This window comes from Dama dama, chromosome 31, assembly GCF_033118175.1.
Source record: "Dama dama isolate Ldn47 chromosome 31, ASM3311817v1, whole genome shotgun sequence".
In the NCBI taxonomy this organism is placed as follows: domain Eukaryota; kingdom Metazoa; phylum Chordata; class Mammalia; order Artiodactyla; family Cervidae; genus Dama; species Dama dama.
The window spans coordinates 59,282,483-59,298,900 of record NC_083711.1 but is presented as its reverse complement, the minus strand read 5'-3'; the positions used below and the strand labels follow the sequence as shown (position 1 = coordinate 59,298,900).

Here is a 16,418-nt window from a genome sequence, read left to right as displayed (position 1 = left end):
TTGTTCTATTCCTAGTGAGTCTTGAGAGTTCTTTGCATGCTTTGGATAAAAATCTTTTTATCAGATGTATGTTTTGCTAATATTTTCTACTGGTCTATGGCTTGATTTTTAAGCTTTTTTGTTTTAAAACAAAGTTCCCCTTCCGATGTTTCTAGGACTACAAAGTGATCTAATACGTTCAGGCGTCTGAAGTGAAAAGCCCCCATGACCTGTTTACAATTGCAGATGGGGCTTCCCCATTCGTTCAAAGCCCTCACTGACTAACGGCTTCTGGTTACAAATACAGCCTGGTTCATTCGGCCTCTGACATTTTAGGAAGCTGTGCTGTGGGCGCTTCTGAATCTCCTCCCCCGGGCTCCTCCTCCCCTCCTCAGAGGGCACACCCCCCTCAGCTACCCCTGCCGTGGTGGCCAGAGCCGCGCAGCCCCCTCTCTAAGTCAGGAGCAGCCTGCCTGCTGGGCAGGTCGAGGCGAGGGCCCCAGAGGACTGAGAGGATGGGGAACTTGCTGCCAAGGGAAAACAGGTGAGTCCAAACTCCCTGAGGGGGAGCAGGAGAGACGGGTCAGGGCAACAGGGCCCGAAGGAGAAAAAGAGGTTTGCTGGCTGGGAGAAGGCAGCCAGGTAAGGGACTGATAAGCATGACGTGCCTGCTGCGTGCCGGTGACCATGCTCAGTCCCTTATCAGCGGCCTTCTTCCCAGAATCATGGTAACCACGGGTGCAGGACCTCTGAAAGGCAGGACTTAATCAAGGAAGTTCTGTGCAGGCTTCTCTAAGAAACGGAGCAACTTTCTGGGGCAGGAAGGGGATACTCTTTTGAGCTCTTAATGCCCCACAAAGAGCATAAAAACACCACTACCCTGGTTGCTCGGCTGGTAAAGAATCTGCCTGCAATGAAGGAGACCCAAGCTTGATTCCTGGGTCAGGCAAATCCTCTGGAGAAGGGATAGGCTACCCACTCCAGTATTCGTGGGCTTCTCTGGTGGTTCAAATAGTGAAGAATTTGCCTGCACTGCTGGAGACCTGACCACCCACACAAGTGGTCTTGGGCTTGCCAGGTGGCTCAGACAGTAAAGAATCTGCCTGCAATGTGGGAGACCTGGGTTTGATCTCTGGGCTGGGAAGATCTCCTGGAAAAGGTAACAGCTACCCACTCCAGTATTCTTGCCTGGAGAATGCCATTGACAGAGGAGCCTGGGAGGCTACAGTTCATGGGGCTTCAAAGAGTCAGACACGACTGAGCGACTTTCACTTCTCTTCACTTCAGAGCTTGAAACAGCAAACTTTCTGATAGCATAAGACCTTAGCTGGTATACAATCCTTGCAATGGGTAAGCAGAGGACATTGAAATTGGTAGGGAACTTGGCTTAACTTTTTTCTAAACCTTAGTTTCATTATTTTAAGTGGAATTAGTAGCACAATACTTACTTTGGAGGAGTCTAGTGTGTGTGATGCTAGCATGATACCTGGTACATCAGTTCAGTTTACTTCACTCGCTCAGTCGTGTCCAGGTCTTTGCAACCCCGTGGACTGTAGTACATCAAATTTCTTTGTCCGTCGCCAACTCCCAGAGCTTGCTCAAACCCATGGTACACAGTCAGGTTCAGTAACTAAGAGATACTAGTCAGTTTGACCATCACCTTCATTAACAGTGGCCACAGTAAAAATGTCTTCCTTGGTGGCTCAGACAGTAAAATTGTCTGCTTGCAATGCTGGTGACCTGTGTTCAATCCCTGGGTTGGGAAGATCCCTTGGAGAAGGAAATAGCAACCCACTCCAGTACTCTTGCTTAGAAAATTCCATGGATGGAGGAACCTTGTAGGCTACAGTCCATAGGGTCGCAAAGAGTCATGACTGAGTGACTTCGCTTTCTTCCTTTTTCTTTTACTGTAAAAATTAGTATCACTCTAAACAAAGGAGTCCCTCCAGTACAAAGTGAGATGGTGAAAATCAGTTAGCTGGGAAGGTGGAACGTGGTCTTTACAGGATTATGTTTGGTGTCCCAGAGCTCAGTTCATGCTACTGAGATCTTGAACATAGGATCCAAAAAACTACCTGACAAAAGGAGTCTTGGCAAGGCCATGGAATGTCTCTGGCCCTCCATGAGGGTCAGTGTTGTCTAGGACTTCTCTCCAGATACTCCCAGCCCTTTGTCAATCTGAAACCCTTGCATTCTTCTATCAGATTATAAATCCCTGTTTTTATGTCTAGATGTGAGGTCCTCAAAAGTAGAGACTGTTTCTTATTCATCTTTGAATTTGTGTTTTCTAACATTGTTTCTGACATAGAGTAGGCACTCAATAAATGCTGAATGTGTGCTTGGAAACCTAAATAAATGTCTTGAAAAGAAAAATAAAACAAAATACAGATATGATGGACAGAAAGTTAAGATTGATGTTACATCTATAATTTTGTTTTTTAGAACTTTGGTGAGAGGGTGAAGAAATGTGACATTAATACATGTTTGCTGTAAAAGAAATTGGAGAATAAAATATAAACAAGAAAGTAAACTGGAAAATCACAAAACTACTTATAACATTAGAAGTGCTATCTTAATTTTACTGTCTTTATTTATCAGAGATTTGTATTTCTTCATCTATGAAGGGCTAATACTCCTTTTGCCAATTTTTGTTTTGGATTTTGGTGTACTTTCTTTTATTGATTGTAAAAGGTATTTTTACTTGAAGAAATTAGCCCTTTATCATAAATATTACAAAAATTATTTTTCCAGTCCCTGTGTCTTGTGTCATACAGAATTTTTCTTATTCTTATATGTTTAAACATAATTGCATTAAATCTAGAAAGCTTTTTGCTTTCTACCAATTTATGCTTAAAATTATTTCCTCATCCCAAGATAAGACAGATCCACAGTATAATTTTCATGGTTTTATTGCTTTACATTTTAGCATCATACACTCATTATATGATGTCAGATAGAAATATGTATTTTTCCACCTAATTACTCGGCCCAGAATCTTCATTTCTATACTGATTGAAAATATCTTCCTTAATATACTCAAAAGTCTCATATTTACTTGGATCTGATTTTCAACTTCACCCTTACCACCTGGTTATCATCCAATCAACACACTCCACCTTGTCTCTCCAGATCAAAATTGTTACAAAAATCCAGGAAATTCCCCCTCATTAAGCAGAATGGCACTGATTCCCTTCATGAAAGGAGCTCAGAGTCTCAGAGGACGAGTCTGCCAGGAGCAAACTCAGTTTTCCCCCTTACTCTCACTTACCTGTCCTCAGACAAGTTGCATAAGCTTTTTCATCTCAGTTTCTTCATGGATAAGACATCGACTCACAATGTCTACCTCATGGGTTTATTCTGGGATTAAATGAAATATAACATAGAAAATGTGTATGTTACTTACACTTAAAAGTAGTATGCGTAATAAATAATGTACATGTAAACAAGTAGCATTTACAGTCCGTGTGCCCATATATAGTGAGCACATGGTGAATCATGCTTAGCTTTTAGTTTGCTTTCCTCTATACCCCACACTCCCCACTAGTAAAAGGACAGTTACGCAGAGACTCAACCCAAACTTTGAGTCAATCTATTTTCTTCATTTCATTCTCTCCTTCCCTTGTATCCTGTGCTCTCTGCCTTGGTACTTTCTGTGAAAACTGCAGTGTATGTGAGACAAGGCCTGAGCCCTTCCGGTCCTGAGTGCAGGGTCCCCGAAACCGACCTGAGCAGACAGGCTTCTGGGTGCCCTGGCATTCTTGTGGTCACAAGGAGGCCTGGGTTTGGGGAAAAAAGATTGGGGCCTGGTTGTGTACAGCAGTTGTTGGAGAAAACTGGGGGGGGCTGTTGCAGTGGCAATGGAGAGGAGGTCAAGTCGAGGACAGACTGGGGTGTGTGCTTTAGAAGGGCATATTCACAAATGGAAGGGCAGCAAGAGGAAGCCGAGGCGATGCTGGGGTTTCACCCACAAATAGCAGAAGTGAGGAAGGCTGGAAAAATGATCAAGCAAGGTGGGAAGCTGGAGAGCAAAGACTTAGCTCATTCTTGATATGCTGAGTTTTAGGTGGCAGCTGAACACTCAAGAAACACCCTGGAATCTGAGAAGTCAAAGCCCCAAACTGAGACTATCCAGGTGAGACCAAATCCAACAGCAATTCTCCCAGGCTTTACCTGTGAGGAATGAAGTTTGTTAGGTCCTGGGCTGCACACACCCCAGAATGGAAGACCTTGCTTCAACCCAACAGCAGTTGTAACAATAGTAAATGCAAAGACAAGACAAAAGACAAAAATACTCTGAACCTTTGGACAGGAGATGTGCCCTTTTGCTGGGAACCTAGTGTAGCCCATAGAAGTGGAAAGAAGACCCTTATTTCCTATTGTCTCTTTGTCTGTTAATCTCATGTCCCTTTCTTCTCCAGCCCCATTCTGGCCATTTCACTTTAAGCTCTGAGTTTCTATTTCTGAGGTGACCACATTCCCCACATGGCTACAGTTGTTGAAAGTTTTGGGGAGAGAGACACCTGTGATTACCATGATGCTCTTAAATGCAGCCTTCCTCATCAGTCCCTTCTGATCAGGTCTTTTTTTCCCCTTAATTTTATTTATTTGGCTTTGTCAAGTTTTAGTTGCAGTATGCAAACTATTAGTTGTGGCATGTGGGATCTAGTTCCCTGATCAAAGATTGAACCCAGGCCCCCTGTGTTGGGGGCAGAGTCTCAGCCATTGGACCACCAGGGAAGTCCCCTGACCAGGACTTTAGAGTGTCAGGGAAACACTAAAATATGAAACGAGTGTCCCTGAATCCAAGAATCCCAAAGTGCTGTAGAGCCAATTGTTCTGTGGCTTGAAGAGTTATCTGCACTTTTCCCATGGTTTCAGGAGAAGCTTTTGAAAAAGCCACTGCACAGTCAAAGCCTACATAGGCAACCCCCATAGAAAGGGTGTTTTTCTTCAGTACAAACAAAGGCTCATATATTTGGTGTGTATCACTGGATGTATGTGAAAGTAATCAGTCCAAATGATGAAACAGACAAGTAGGGCCATGGGCATTATAAGGAGGGAGAGTCTGGGCAGACTTCGGGGGCCAGGGAAGCTTTGTGTTAACAGAAAGGAACCTGGAATTGCTAGCATGTAGCCCACGTTGTAGGACTTCCCGCGTGATTCATTTGGTAAAGAATTCACCTGCAATGCAAGAAAACCAGGTTTGATCCCTGGCTCAGGAAGATCCCCTGGGGAAGGAAACAGCAACCCACACAGTATTCTTGCCTGGGGAATTCCGTGAACAGAGGAGTCTGGCAGGCTATAGTTCATGGCATTGCAAGAGTCAGACATGACTTAGTGACTAAATCACCACCAGCCCACGTTGTAGAGATTCATCTGGTTTCAGAGAAGGTTGTCTGAACCTACCCTAGACCAAAACTCCAAACTGAAATGTAAAAATACATTGCAGAAAAGTTGACTGGGGGAAATAACCAGTTTAAAAATAGCTTTTGTCCATATTTAACTTCATTTGACCCTTACACTTAGTGCAATAGATTTTTGCATTCTAGGCAAGAATACTGAATTGAGTTGTCATTTCCTTCACCAGGGGATCTTCCCAACCCAGGGATTGAACCCCAGTCTCCTGCACTGGCAGGAGGATTCTTCACCACTGAGCCACCAGGGAAGCCCTTATATAGCTACCTCGGGGTCAGGAAGGCAGACCTGATGGTCTGAGCCAGTTAGAGTTGCTCTGTTCTTAGCTACTCCTTCATTTATCAGACACTTATTGAAAATATACTTACTATGTGCCAGACACTGTAGCATATGCTGGTGATCTGTACCATGATGAACAGACAGATTTGGTCCTGCCCTTGCGAAACTCGTGTTCTAGTGTAAGATATAGACCAGTGAGCAGACAAATATTAATATAGTAGTTCAGTCACTCAGTCATGTCTGACTCTTTGCGACCCCATGGACTACAGCATGCCACGCGTCCCTGTCCATCACCAACTCCTGGAGCTTGCTCAAACTCATGCCCATCGAGTCAGTGATGCCATCCAACCATCTCGTCCTCTGTTGTCCCTTCTCCTCCTGCCTTCAATCTTTTCCAGCATCAGGGTCTTTTCCAATGAGTCAGTTCTTCACATCAGGTGGTCAAACTATTGGAGTGTCAGCTTCAGCCTCAGTCCTTCCAATGAATTTTCAGGGCTGATGTCCTTTAGGATGGACTGGTTGGATCTCCTTGCAGTTCAAGGGACTCTCAAGAGTCTTCTCCAACACCACAGCTCAAAAGCATCAATTCTTCAGTGCTCAGCTTTCCTTATAGTCCAACTCTCACATCCATACGTGACTACTGGAAAAACCATAGCTTTGACTAGATGGACCTTTGTTGGCAAAGTAATGTCTCTGCTTTTTAATATGTTGTTTAGGTTGGTCATAGCTTTTCTTCCAAGGAGCAAGTGTGTTTTAATTTCATGGCTGCAGGTACCATCTGCAGTGATTTTGGAGCCCAAGAAAATAAAGTCTTAAAATTAATAAATATATTAAATATTAATATAATAGAGTATAAATAGGAGAAGTTCAGAGTGCAGCAGGCTCCTATGTAAATATTGTCTAATCCATGCCCAAGAGAAATTTCTAAAATGTCCACACAATTTTATTTAGATTTCCTGGGAATAACTGTGTGTCCTTCCTCACAAGAGGCGACATATGTTACTGGAACTGGGAATGAGCAAGCCTTTGCTAGGAACACAGCAGCAAGTTCCTTCTCTGATTAGGAGTCGATAAAGGTCATATTTCCAAAGGTCCAGTTAGTGTCCTGGGAGGATGAAAGCATTCTGGAGTGATAGATGTGTCCAATTCACTTAGAATGAATATTCTCTTGGGGGAGGGGAAAAAAAGGTCTTCCACAGAAATGACAAAGGGAAGGGAGTCACCATAACAAAGTTGCAGAAACTAAACCTGTGATATGTATCATTTCTTGGGTATTTCAGATGCTCGGACTGCCACATTGCTGAGGGGTGTTTCTGCCTTCCGTGGTGAGTGGAGAACTCTTTTCAGGGGTTGTTTTTCTGTAAGTGTAGTTTCAGTGTGGTGTTTGCTGTAAGTTACCTGTGAATTTCCCACTGGCTGTGGCCAAGGTGGAAGCAGGCACTAGCATCAGTCAGAGAATCAGTCAGAGAAAACCACACTTCAAGTTTGGTGAGAAACAGGAACAATAGTCTTATGGGTGGTTACACACCCTTCAAATGGGAAAGTCTCAGAAGCAAGGATGAAACTGGCTACTGAAGTAGAGAAAGGCCCCTTAATCACACTGCACATCCCAGCGAGCTCCTGGGACAGAGGCACAGAGAAGGCATAGCCAGGATGATGTATAATTCATTGTCCAAACCAGAAAACTTCTGCAAATGAAAAGGAGGCTAAAAATAGTTAAGGGTCACTAAGTGATTGATAATGACATAACTAAACTGTCTGTGCAAACCAGGACATATGACCATTCTCCTTAGGGCAGATGTTGCCCTTGTCCCCTGAGATGATAACTGGCTGCCATGATATTTACACTGTGTTTTTCTGAGGGCTTTTGTGGGAGGTGTTGGCTTGCTGGCTTGATTGTTTGTTTAGATATCACATATTGAGACTGAGGTTGAGATTGTATATAACAATGGCTCCTTAATATAAAAGAAATTGGTATTTTGTCAGGAAAGAAAACTCCAAAAATGTTACCTACATCATCACCACAGTTCTCTGCTTATAAGTCAATTCCATACCAGCCTCAGAAAAGGGAGAAGGGAGGTGACAAAGGGAGAGAGAGAAACACAAAAGAGTAGAGTTCTACTCAGTCTCATTTCCAGTTGTCCTTTTTTCCTATCTTCTTGTTTCTCTGGCTGAAGGAGGCATTATAAAAGCCTTATAACTTTAGCAAATGAGTTAAATGTGAGCTTTTATAGTTGAGTATAACTCCCTTTGAGAGTTTCTGAATAATAAAACAACCAATTTACTTTCTTTTTCTTTTACAGGAAAAAAATACACATTTTTGAAGCACGACAAGACTCCCGAAAGCAAAGTAAGTCATTGTTTTCACATAATTTTTACTTTTGACAGACTTAGCTTTTCTTCTTCCCTCCGCTCCCAAAGCACCTTGGGCATACATCTAGGGTGATACTTACACATTTGCTGCTGTTTGTCCCATTGCATGTCTCTATCTCCACTAAATCAGGAGCTCACTGAGGGAAGAACTGACTTACTGAACTCCATAGCCTTCCCGTATCTCCTGAGGTCTGCAGGCTGAAGGAGTTAAATGGGAACAATAAAAGCCAAAGGTGTGGGCACAAGGCACCTGTAAGAAACTGCAAGGAGGCCAGCGTGGGCGCAGAGCACACACAGGAGGAGTGGGACCTTGGGACCAAGCTTCTTGTTAGGATCTTTTCACCTTGAGAGTTACAGGAGGCACTGAAAGGCTTTAAACAAGGGCCAAGTATGATCGTATTTGCATCAAAGACATCACCCAGTTTGCTGTTCAGAGGACAGATAATAGTAGAGAGTGGCAAAAATGGATGCTGGAAGACCACCTAGGAGGCCAGTGGTGATGGAAGCAGGGTTGAAATGAAGGAAACAGAAGCATTCAGAGGAGAGGGTGGTGAATAGTGCCACATCTAACTGGGAGATTGGGGGCAGGAGGACAAGGCCACAGTGTTTCCAAAGAAGAAAAGAAAATGAGTTTTGCTTTTGCCTTCCTGGGTTTAAAGAGTAGAGCCTGGTTCATTCACCCTGAATTTTAAAAAAGAGCCCTGTGTATAAAAAAATAGTACAGCCCTCCCACCTCTAGCCACTTCACCCAGGGGAGTTGTGGGTGTCAGGAAACCCCAGTCTCAATCAAAGCAAAACAGAAATAGGAATGACCTCTAATAGTAGAAATAAGACCTCTAATGCTGAAACTCACAGACACTTTTTAAAAAATTCTATTGAACTTGTTGACTTAAAACATTAGTTTCAGGTGCATTTATTTTTACACATCAAGATGATCTAGTTACTCTCTGTCACCATACAGAATAATTAATGTTATAGTCCTATTCACAGTATTCCCTATACTGCACAGTATATCCTCATGCTTTATTTATAATTGGGTGTTTGTACCTTTTAAGTTCTGTTACCTACTAGCTCGTACCCCCACCCCCTTCCCTCTGGTAACCATCAGTTTGTTCTCTGTATCTATGAGTCTGTTTCTGTTTTGTTGTGTTTGTTCATTTGTTCTTATTTCTAGGTCTACATATGAACGAAATCATGATATTTTTCTCTCTTTGACTTCACTCAGCATAATGCCATCTAGATTCATCCATGTTGTTGCAAATGGCAAAATTCCATTCTTTTTATGGCTGAGTAATATTTCCTTGCATATACATATACCACATCTTCTTCATCCACGCATATATCGAGGAATACTTAGGTTCCTTCCCTATCCTGGCTTTTGTAAATAATGCTGCAAAGAACTTTGGGGTGCATATATCTTTTCAAATTAGCACTTTTGTTTTCTTTGTATCAGTACTCAGAAGTGGAATTTCTGGATAGTATGGTAGTTGCATATTTAATTTTTTGAGGAAACTCCATACTATTTTCCATAGACGCTGCAGCAATTTACAGTCCCACCAACTGTGCAAAAAGATTCCCATTTCTCCACATCCTTGACAACAGTGTTACCTGTTGCCTTTTTAATACTAGCCAGAATGGTAGTATCAGGTTACTAGTAGTACCACAGTGCTACTGTATCAATAGCATGCTGGTAGTGGTTTAGTTGCTAGGTACTGTTCAGCTCTTGTGACCACATGGACTGTAGTCTGCCCGGCTTCTCTGTCCATAGGGCCTCCCAGGCAAGAATTCTGGAGTTGGTTGTCATTGCCTTCTCCAGGGGATCTTCACAACCCAGGGATCAAACCTGCATCTCCTGCATTGCAGGCAGATTCTTTACCACTGACCCACTAGGAAACTAGCAGTAACATAGTGTACAGTAATATAGTCTAGTTTGAAATCACTGATCACAATATCTCCAGCTTTATTTTTCTTCCTCAAGACTGCTTGGCTATTCTGCATCTTTTGTGGTTTCATACAAAATTTAGGATCATTTATTCTAGTTCTGTGAAAAACAATATTAGTTCTTCCAATTCATGAGAACAGTATATCTTTCCATTTTTTATGTGTCATCTTCAACTTCTTTTATCCATGTCTCATAGCTTTCAGAATACAAATCTTTTACCTCCTGGGTTAGATTTATTCCTAGGTATTTTATTCTTCTTGATACAATTGTAACTAGGATTGTTTTCTTAATTTCTGATAGTTTGCTATTAATGTATAGAAATGCAACAGATTTCTGTGTGCTAATTTTGTATCCTTGCAACATAATGAATTTATCTATTAGTTCTAACAGTTTTCTGGTCGAATCTTTAGGGTTTTCTATATATAATATTATATCATCTCCAAAGAGTGATAGTTTTATTTTTTCTCTTCTAATTTGCATGCCCTTTATCTGTTTTTCTTTTCTGGTTGCTGGGGCTAAACTTCCAGTATTATGTTGAACAAAAGTGGTAAGTGTTGGGCATACCTGTATTGTTTCTGATCTTAAGAGAAAAGACTTCATCTTCTCATCATTGAGCATGATGTTAGCTCTGGGCTTGACATATATGGCCATTATTATACTGAGGTATGTTCCCTCTATAATCAGTTTACTGAGAGTTTTTATCATAAATAGATATTAAATTTTGTCAAATGCTTTGTTTGTAACTGTTGAGGTGATCATATAATTTTTATTTTTCACTTTGTTTATGTGGTATACCACATTGATTTGTGTATATTGAATTATCCATGGAGTAATTCCACTTGGAATTATCCACTGGAATAAATTCCACTTGACCATGGTATATGATCTTTTTAATGTATTACTGAATTTAGTTTCTTAGTATTTTGTTGAGGATTTTTATATCTATATTCATCAGGGAAATTGGCCTATATATTTTTTTCCTGTGGTATCTTTGTCTGGTTTATGGATCAGGGTAATGCAGACCTTGTAAAATGCATGTGGAAACATTCCTTCATCTTCAATAGTTTGGACTATTTTGAGAAGGCTAGGTATTAACTCTTCTTTAAATGTTTGATAAAATTCACTTGTGAGGCCATCTGGTCATAGGCTTTTGTTTGTTGGGAGTTTTTTTTTTTTTTTTGATTGATTCAATTTCTTTACTAGTAATTTGTCTGTTCATATTTTCTATTTCTTTCTGAATCAGTCTTGGAAGATTGGATGTTTCTAGGAATTTATCCATCTCTCCAATTAGTTTTAAGCTGATTGTCACTTAAGTTTGAATGCATTCTAAAAGCACTATATTTTCACCACTCCGCACCTACGCTTATTTTTTGTTCATATTTTACATTTTTATTCTGTGTATCCCTTAATCTCTTACTGTAGTTGATTTTACTACTTTGGTCTTTTAAGCTTCATACTAGCTTTTTAAGTGGCTGATACAATGGCTTTGCTATATATTTGCCTTTACCAGTGAGATATTTTCTTTTGTATGTCATCTTAAGTTACAATCTTTGCTTAAAGAAGATCCTTAAATATTTCCTATAAGGTCAATCTAGTGGTGATAAACTCTTTACTTTTTGCTTGTCTGGGAAATTTTACCTTTCCTTCAATTCTGAATAATAACCTTGCTGGATGGAGTTTTCTTGGGCTGTAAGGTTTTTCCTTTCAGCAGTTTAAATATATCAGCCGCTCCCCTGGAAAGTTTCTGCTAAAAAACCAGCTGATAGTCTTACAGGAGCTCCCTTGATGTGACTTCCTGTTTTTTTCTAGCTGCCTTAAAATTCTCTCTTTAACTTTGCCATTTTAATTATGATATGTCTTGGTTTGGATCACTTTGGGTTCATCTTGTTACTTCCTCGACCAGGATGCCTGTTTCCCTCCCCAGATTAGGGAAGTTTTCAGTCATTATTTCTTTAAATATATTTTCTGCCTCTTTCTCTCACTCTTCTCTTTCAGGGATCCCTAAAACATGAATGTTAGTATGCTTGATTTTTTTTCAGAAGTTCCTTCAACAATCCTCGTTTTTTAAAATGGGCACACCTATCTTCAGGGTAGGGTGATGTCTTGAGGCTTCCACTGAATGCTCTTGTTTGCTTATTGAGCTGGTGTATTTCCCTCTTTGCTGAGTGGCCAGAACCTGCTGGTTTTAAGTACGTTGACATTTTAGCAATTGGCCTGCTTTTGTTTGTTTCTGTCACCGGTCTCAAAAATGGTTCAGTCTGAGAGTTTCCTTTTCTGTAGAACTATTCTTGAGCACCAGCTTCTACTCTGCCATCATCCCCTGTCACCTATAGTAGAAATAGCCTTCCTCTGCCTTGTGGCTAGCCTATGAGCGACTTGAGGACAGGGTCTATCTCTGATTCTTCTTTTTCTCCCTAATTCTTGGTACACAGTAGGCATGCCCTGGTGGCTCAGTCGGTAAAGAATCTGCCTGCAATGCAGGAGACCCGGGTTCGATCCATGGGTTGGGAAGATCCCCTGGAGAAGGAAATGGCAACCCACTCCCATATTCCTGCCTGGGAAATTCCACGGGCAGAGAAGCCTGGCAGGCTACAGTTCATAGGGTCACAAGAGTCAGACACGACTGAGCGACTAAACCACCACCACCAGGCATGTAATGAATTCTGGGTAAGGAGGGACAGAGAAGAAAAGGAGTGAGAAAGGGAGGGATGTGTGACATCCTGTCCAGGACCCACTGAATGTCTTTCCTTCTACTTGGCCTCTCAGCACATTTGACTGTTTCTTGTTTAGATGACCAGGAATGTGTTGAAGATCAGGATAGCCCAGGAAGGAACCCTAGCTGTTCCTTGGTTTTCTGGTTGCTTATCTTTCAGTGCCTCTCTCCTCCCCTCCCAGAAATCTTCCCATGACCTGAAATTCATTAAGTGTATTTTCTTTCTCCAGATGAAGAAACATCATCTGCTCCCATTCAGGTAATGCAAACATCTCTGAGACTTTTTCTGAGATGACAGTAGAAATGCAGACTTCAGGTAGCAGGAGAAGACCTCTAAGACCCCTTGTGACCTTAATACTGAATCCTTTGGATGCCAGTGTGTGTGGGTCCAGGGACATACGCAGAGTCTGGTAGCAGAAGCTATAGCCACTTCTGTTGCACAGTTTATTGAAAGGAACTTATATTTATTGAGCATTTAGTTTATGCCAGGCAGTTTATGCCAGTTTATGTGGGCTGAATGCTTCACATGCATCATCTCATGTAACTGTCACAACACTATAAGATTGGTACTATTATTTTCCTCTCCATTTTATAGAAGGATTAAGTGATATTCCCTCAAAGCCAGACAGCTGACAAGATGGCAGAAGCATATATCAAAAGTCTTGCTTCCAAATCCATGCTCCTTCTGTCCCTTGCTGTTTTGCTGATTATCTCCTGAGATTTCACTGAAGGAGACCTTCAATTGAGTGAATTCTCCTTTAATAATGCAAATATCTCTAGAGTGGGTGGTTAAACATCATAACCCAAGCATTTTAAGCTGTCTTTGGATTGTTCTCTTATACAAGGATGGTTGCCCTCATGGTCTTGAGACTTTGGGAATTATATAGGGAGGTCACTCTGGGATACGGGGAAGAGAGGACATGCCTGAGCAGGCGGAATTCTCTGAGTAGCATGGGAAGTCTGGCAGCTTGGGCTGGTGGTTGGGGTGGGGCAGCCATTTAGGAAAAATAAACAAGAGGTGAAGGGAAAGTGGTCATGGAGGACAGACTTTGCCCGAGGCTGAGCCTTGTTGAGATGAAGTAGAAGAATGACAAGAGGCCAAGTCTTAATTCTGGCTCTCCTTTACCCAGCAAGACAATGGTGACCAGGGCTCCTCGGAGGATCTGTGCTACACCCTCATCAATCACAGCGTCCTTGGGAAAAGGCCGTCGGGGATCTCTGCTGAGGAATCCTATGAGAATGTTTCCCTCAAGGCTGAGAGGCCCAGAGCATCGCTGGGAGGAACCGAGACTGAGTACTCACTCCTTCGCGTGCCCTCCGCCCCTAAGCACCCGTCCTCCCCAGAGGACGAGTATGAACTTCTCATGCCCGGCGGGACCTTGCCTCACTCCCTGAGACAGTCACGCCCACTCGCGCCCCCTCCTCAGGCTCCGTTTTCTCATCTCTGATGAAGCGACTGGACCAGCGCTTAATTTGCTGATGCTCCGTCGCTCAGTCGTGTTCGACTCCATGGACTGAAGCACGCCAGGCTTCCCTGTTCTTCACCAGGTCCCGGAGCTTGCTCAAACTCTTGTCCATTGAGTCAGTGATGCCATTAACCATCTCACCCTCTGTCGTCCCTTTCTCCTCCTGCCTTCAATCTTTCCCAGCATCGGGGTCTATTCTAATGAGTCGGATCTTTGTACCAGGTGGTCAAAGTATTGGAGCTTCAGCCTCAGCATCAGTCCCTCCAATGAATATTCAGGATTGATTTCCTGTAGGATTGACTGATTTGATCTCCTTGCACTCCAAGGGACTCCCAAGAGTCTTTTCCAGCACCAAAACTCAAAGGCATCAATTCTTCAGCATTCAGCCTTCTTTATGGCCCAACTCTCACATCCATACATGACTACTGGAAAAACCATAGCTTTGACTTATACAGACCTTTGTTGGCAAAGTGATATCTCTGCTTTTTAATATGCTGTCCAGGTTAGTCATAGCTTTTCTTCCAGGGAGCAAGTGTGTTTTAATTTCATGGCTGCAACCACCATCTGCAGTGATTTTGGAGCCCAAGAAAATAAAGTCTGTCGCTGTTTCCAGCAATTAATACCAGCAAATAAACCCGTGAGTGGGGAAATTTGGTTGAAGCAGGTCTGGGGCACGGAGCACTTTCAGCCTCTCTCCGCTCCCCACACACACGACAGCTTTTGCTATGGAGGTCCATGTAGAAAGTGGTTTGCAGACCTCAAAGCCTCCTAAATCCTCCTTGATGTCCAGCATCCAAAGATCACCCAACTATCCTGAATACTCACTCTTTGAGAAGGAAGTGACCATCTTTGGTTCTCTGGCTTTGGATGTGGGCCATTCTACTCAGTGGCAGGAGGGACTCCCTGGTCCCCTGCTCCTTCGTTCAGGTTCTTCTTACAAAATGTCTGTGTGATTGTGCCCTGAAGTCACAGAAAAGCTTCACCCATCATATTAAGAGCCCCTGGGTTACCCAAAGGGGCAACCTCATTCCACATATGTCTGTGTCCCCAACTCCTCACTCATAACCTTCCAGGTAGGTGCCTGTGGCTTTCCTCTCACTCCAGGCCTCTAAGAAGTGTCCTTTGCTGTGGGGGAGGGGAAGGAGAGAGTGGAGTGAGTTGGGAGAGTAATAATGACACATAAACACTACCACATGTAAAATAGACAGCTAGTGGGGCCCTGCTGCAGAACGCAGGGAGCTCAGCCTGATGCTCTGTGATGACCTAGAGGGCTGGGATGGCAGCGGGGAGGAGCCTCAAGAGGGAAGGGATATATGTATACATAGAGCTGATTCACTTTGCGGTCCAGCAGAAATGGACACAACATTGTAAACCAATTGTACTGCAATAAAAATAAATGTATATTAAAAAATAATAATAAGTAGTAGTGTCCTTTGCAGAGTGTCTTTGACTCATTGACCCTGGTGCCTTGGTTGGTTACATGGGTTAAATTGGTAAGTTCCAGGCCAGATTTTTATATATATTTTAATCCATATTTTTTAACTTTGTATTTCTCCCTAGAATCTTAGGAAAAATCATAGCATCAGAGAAAGATAGACTAGAAAGGTCATTGGAGATCCTTTAATCCCACTATCTTTTTTTGGCCCAGAGAGGATAAACTAGCTCACTGCAACACTGCAAGTGAGTGGCAAAACTTTACCTAGAGCCTGATTTCCTGGCTTCCACTTTGGTGCTCTTCCAATATACTACATAGAAGGGTCTACTATATTGCCTCTGTGTTATATAATATGTCACGTATAAACTATGAATAAAGTGTCACACTGGAAAAATCTCACACACAGACACAAACCTTCTCTAACGAGCGCTCCTCCCTCTGCCTCAATTATTTATTTTCCCTTCTTTCTTTCAGTGTTTCTAGAATTATGCCCAGCCCTTAAAACAGGGTCAGCATACTATGGCCCACAGGCCAAACCTGGCTGACTCGCTATCTTGGTAAATAAAAGGTCAGCAGCCCACAGCCCGCTCATTTATCTACGTACTCCTGTGGTTTCTTAACCTCTGGAGAGCTGAAATGTTGTAATACGCACTGCGGGTCCTTCAAAGCCAAAAATATTTATTTGGGGGCCCTTTTCAGAGAAAACAAATTTTCAGACCCTTTTCTTAAACAATCATATAGATAAACTAAACAAAAATTTGTTTTGGGTCTTGGTGTAACCGTAAGATTTGGTGCGAATAAAATGGCATGGAAATG

The 16,418-nt window shown here is 42.4% G+C and overlaps 1 protein-coding gene across 1 annotated transcript; it reads left to right on the top strand.

Annotated features, from left to right (window-relative positions):
• Window positions 1–298: 298 nt before the first annotated feature.
• On the top strand, window positions 299–15,590 carry GCSAM (germinal center associated signaling and motility). The gene is made up of 6 exons (XM_061134275.1): window positions 299–523; window positions 4,043–4,111; window positions 6,954–6,998; window positions 7,977–8,023; window positions 12,932–12,960; window positions 13,832–15,590. The coding sequence occupies exons 1-6, from the start codon at window positions 495–497 to the stop codon at window positions 14,147–14,149; spliced, it is 537 nt and encodes a 178-aa protein (XP_060990258.1). The 5' UTR covers window positions 299–494; the 3' UTR covers window positions 14,150–15,590.
• Window positions 15,591–16,418: the final 828 nt, after the last annotated feature.

Excerpts from the sequence above, each read along its gene's own strand:
- GCSAM (XM_061134275.1), top strand. The coding sequence starts at position 495 with ATGGGGAACTTGCTGCCAAGGGAAAACAG. Across the intron at positions 4,112-6,953 it reads CCCAAACTGAGACTATCCAG|ATGCTCGGACTGCCACATTG; the intron begins GTGAGACCAAAT and ends TGGGTATTTCAG. Across the intron at positions 8,024-12,931 it reads ACAAGACTCCCGAAAGCAAA|ATGAAGAAACATCATCTGCT; the intron begins GTAAGTCATTGT and ends TTCTTTCTCCAG.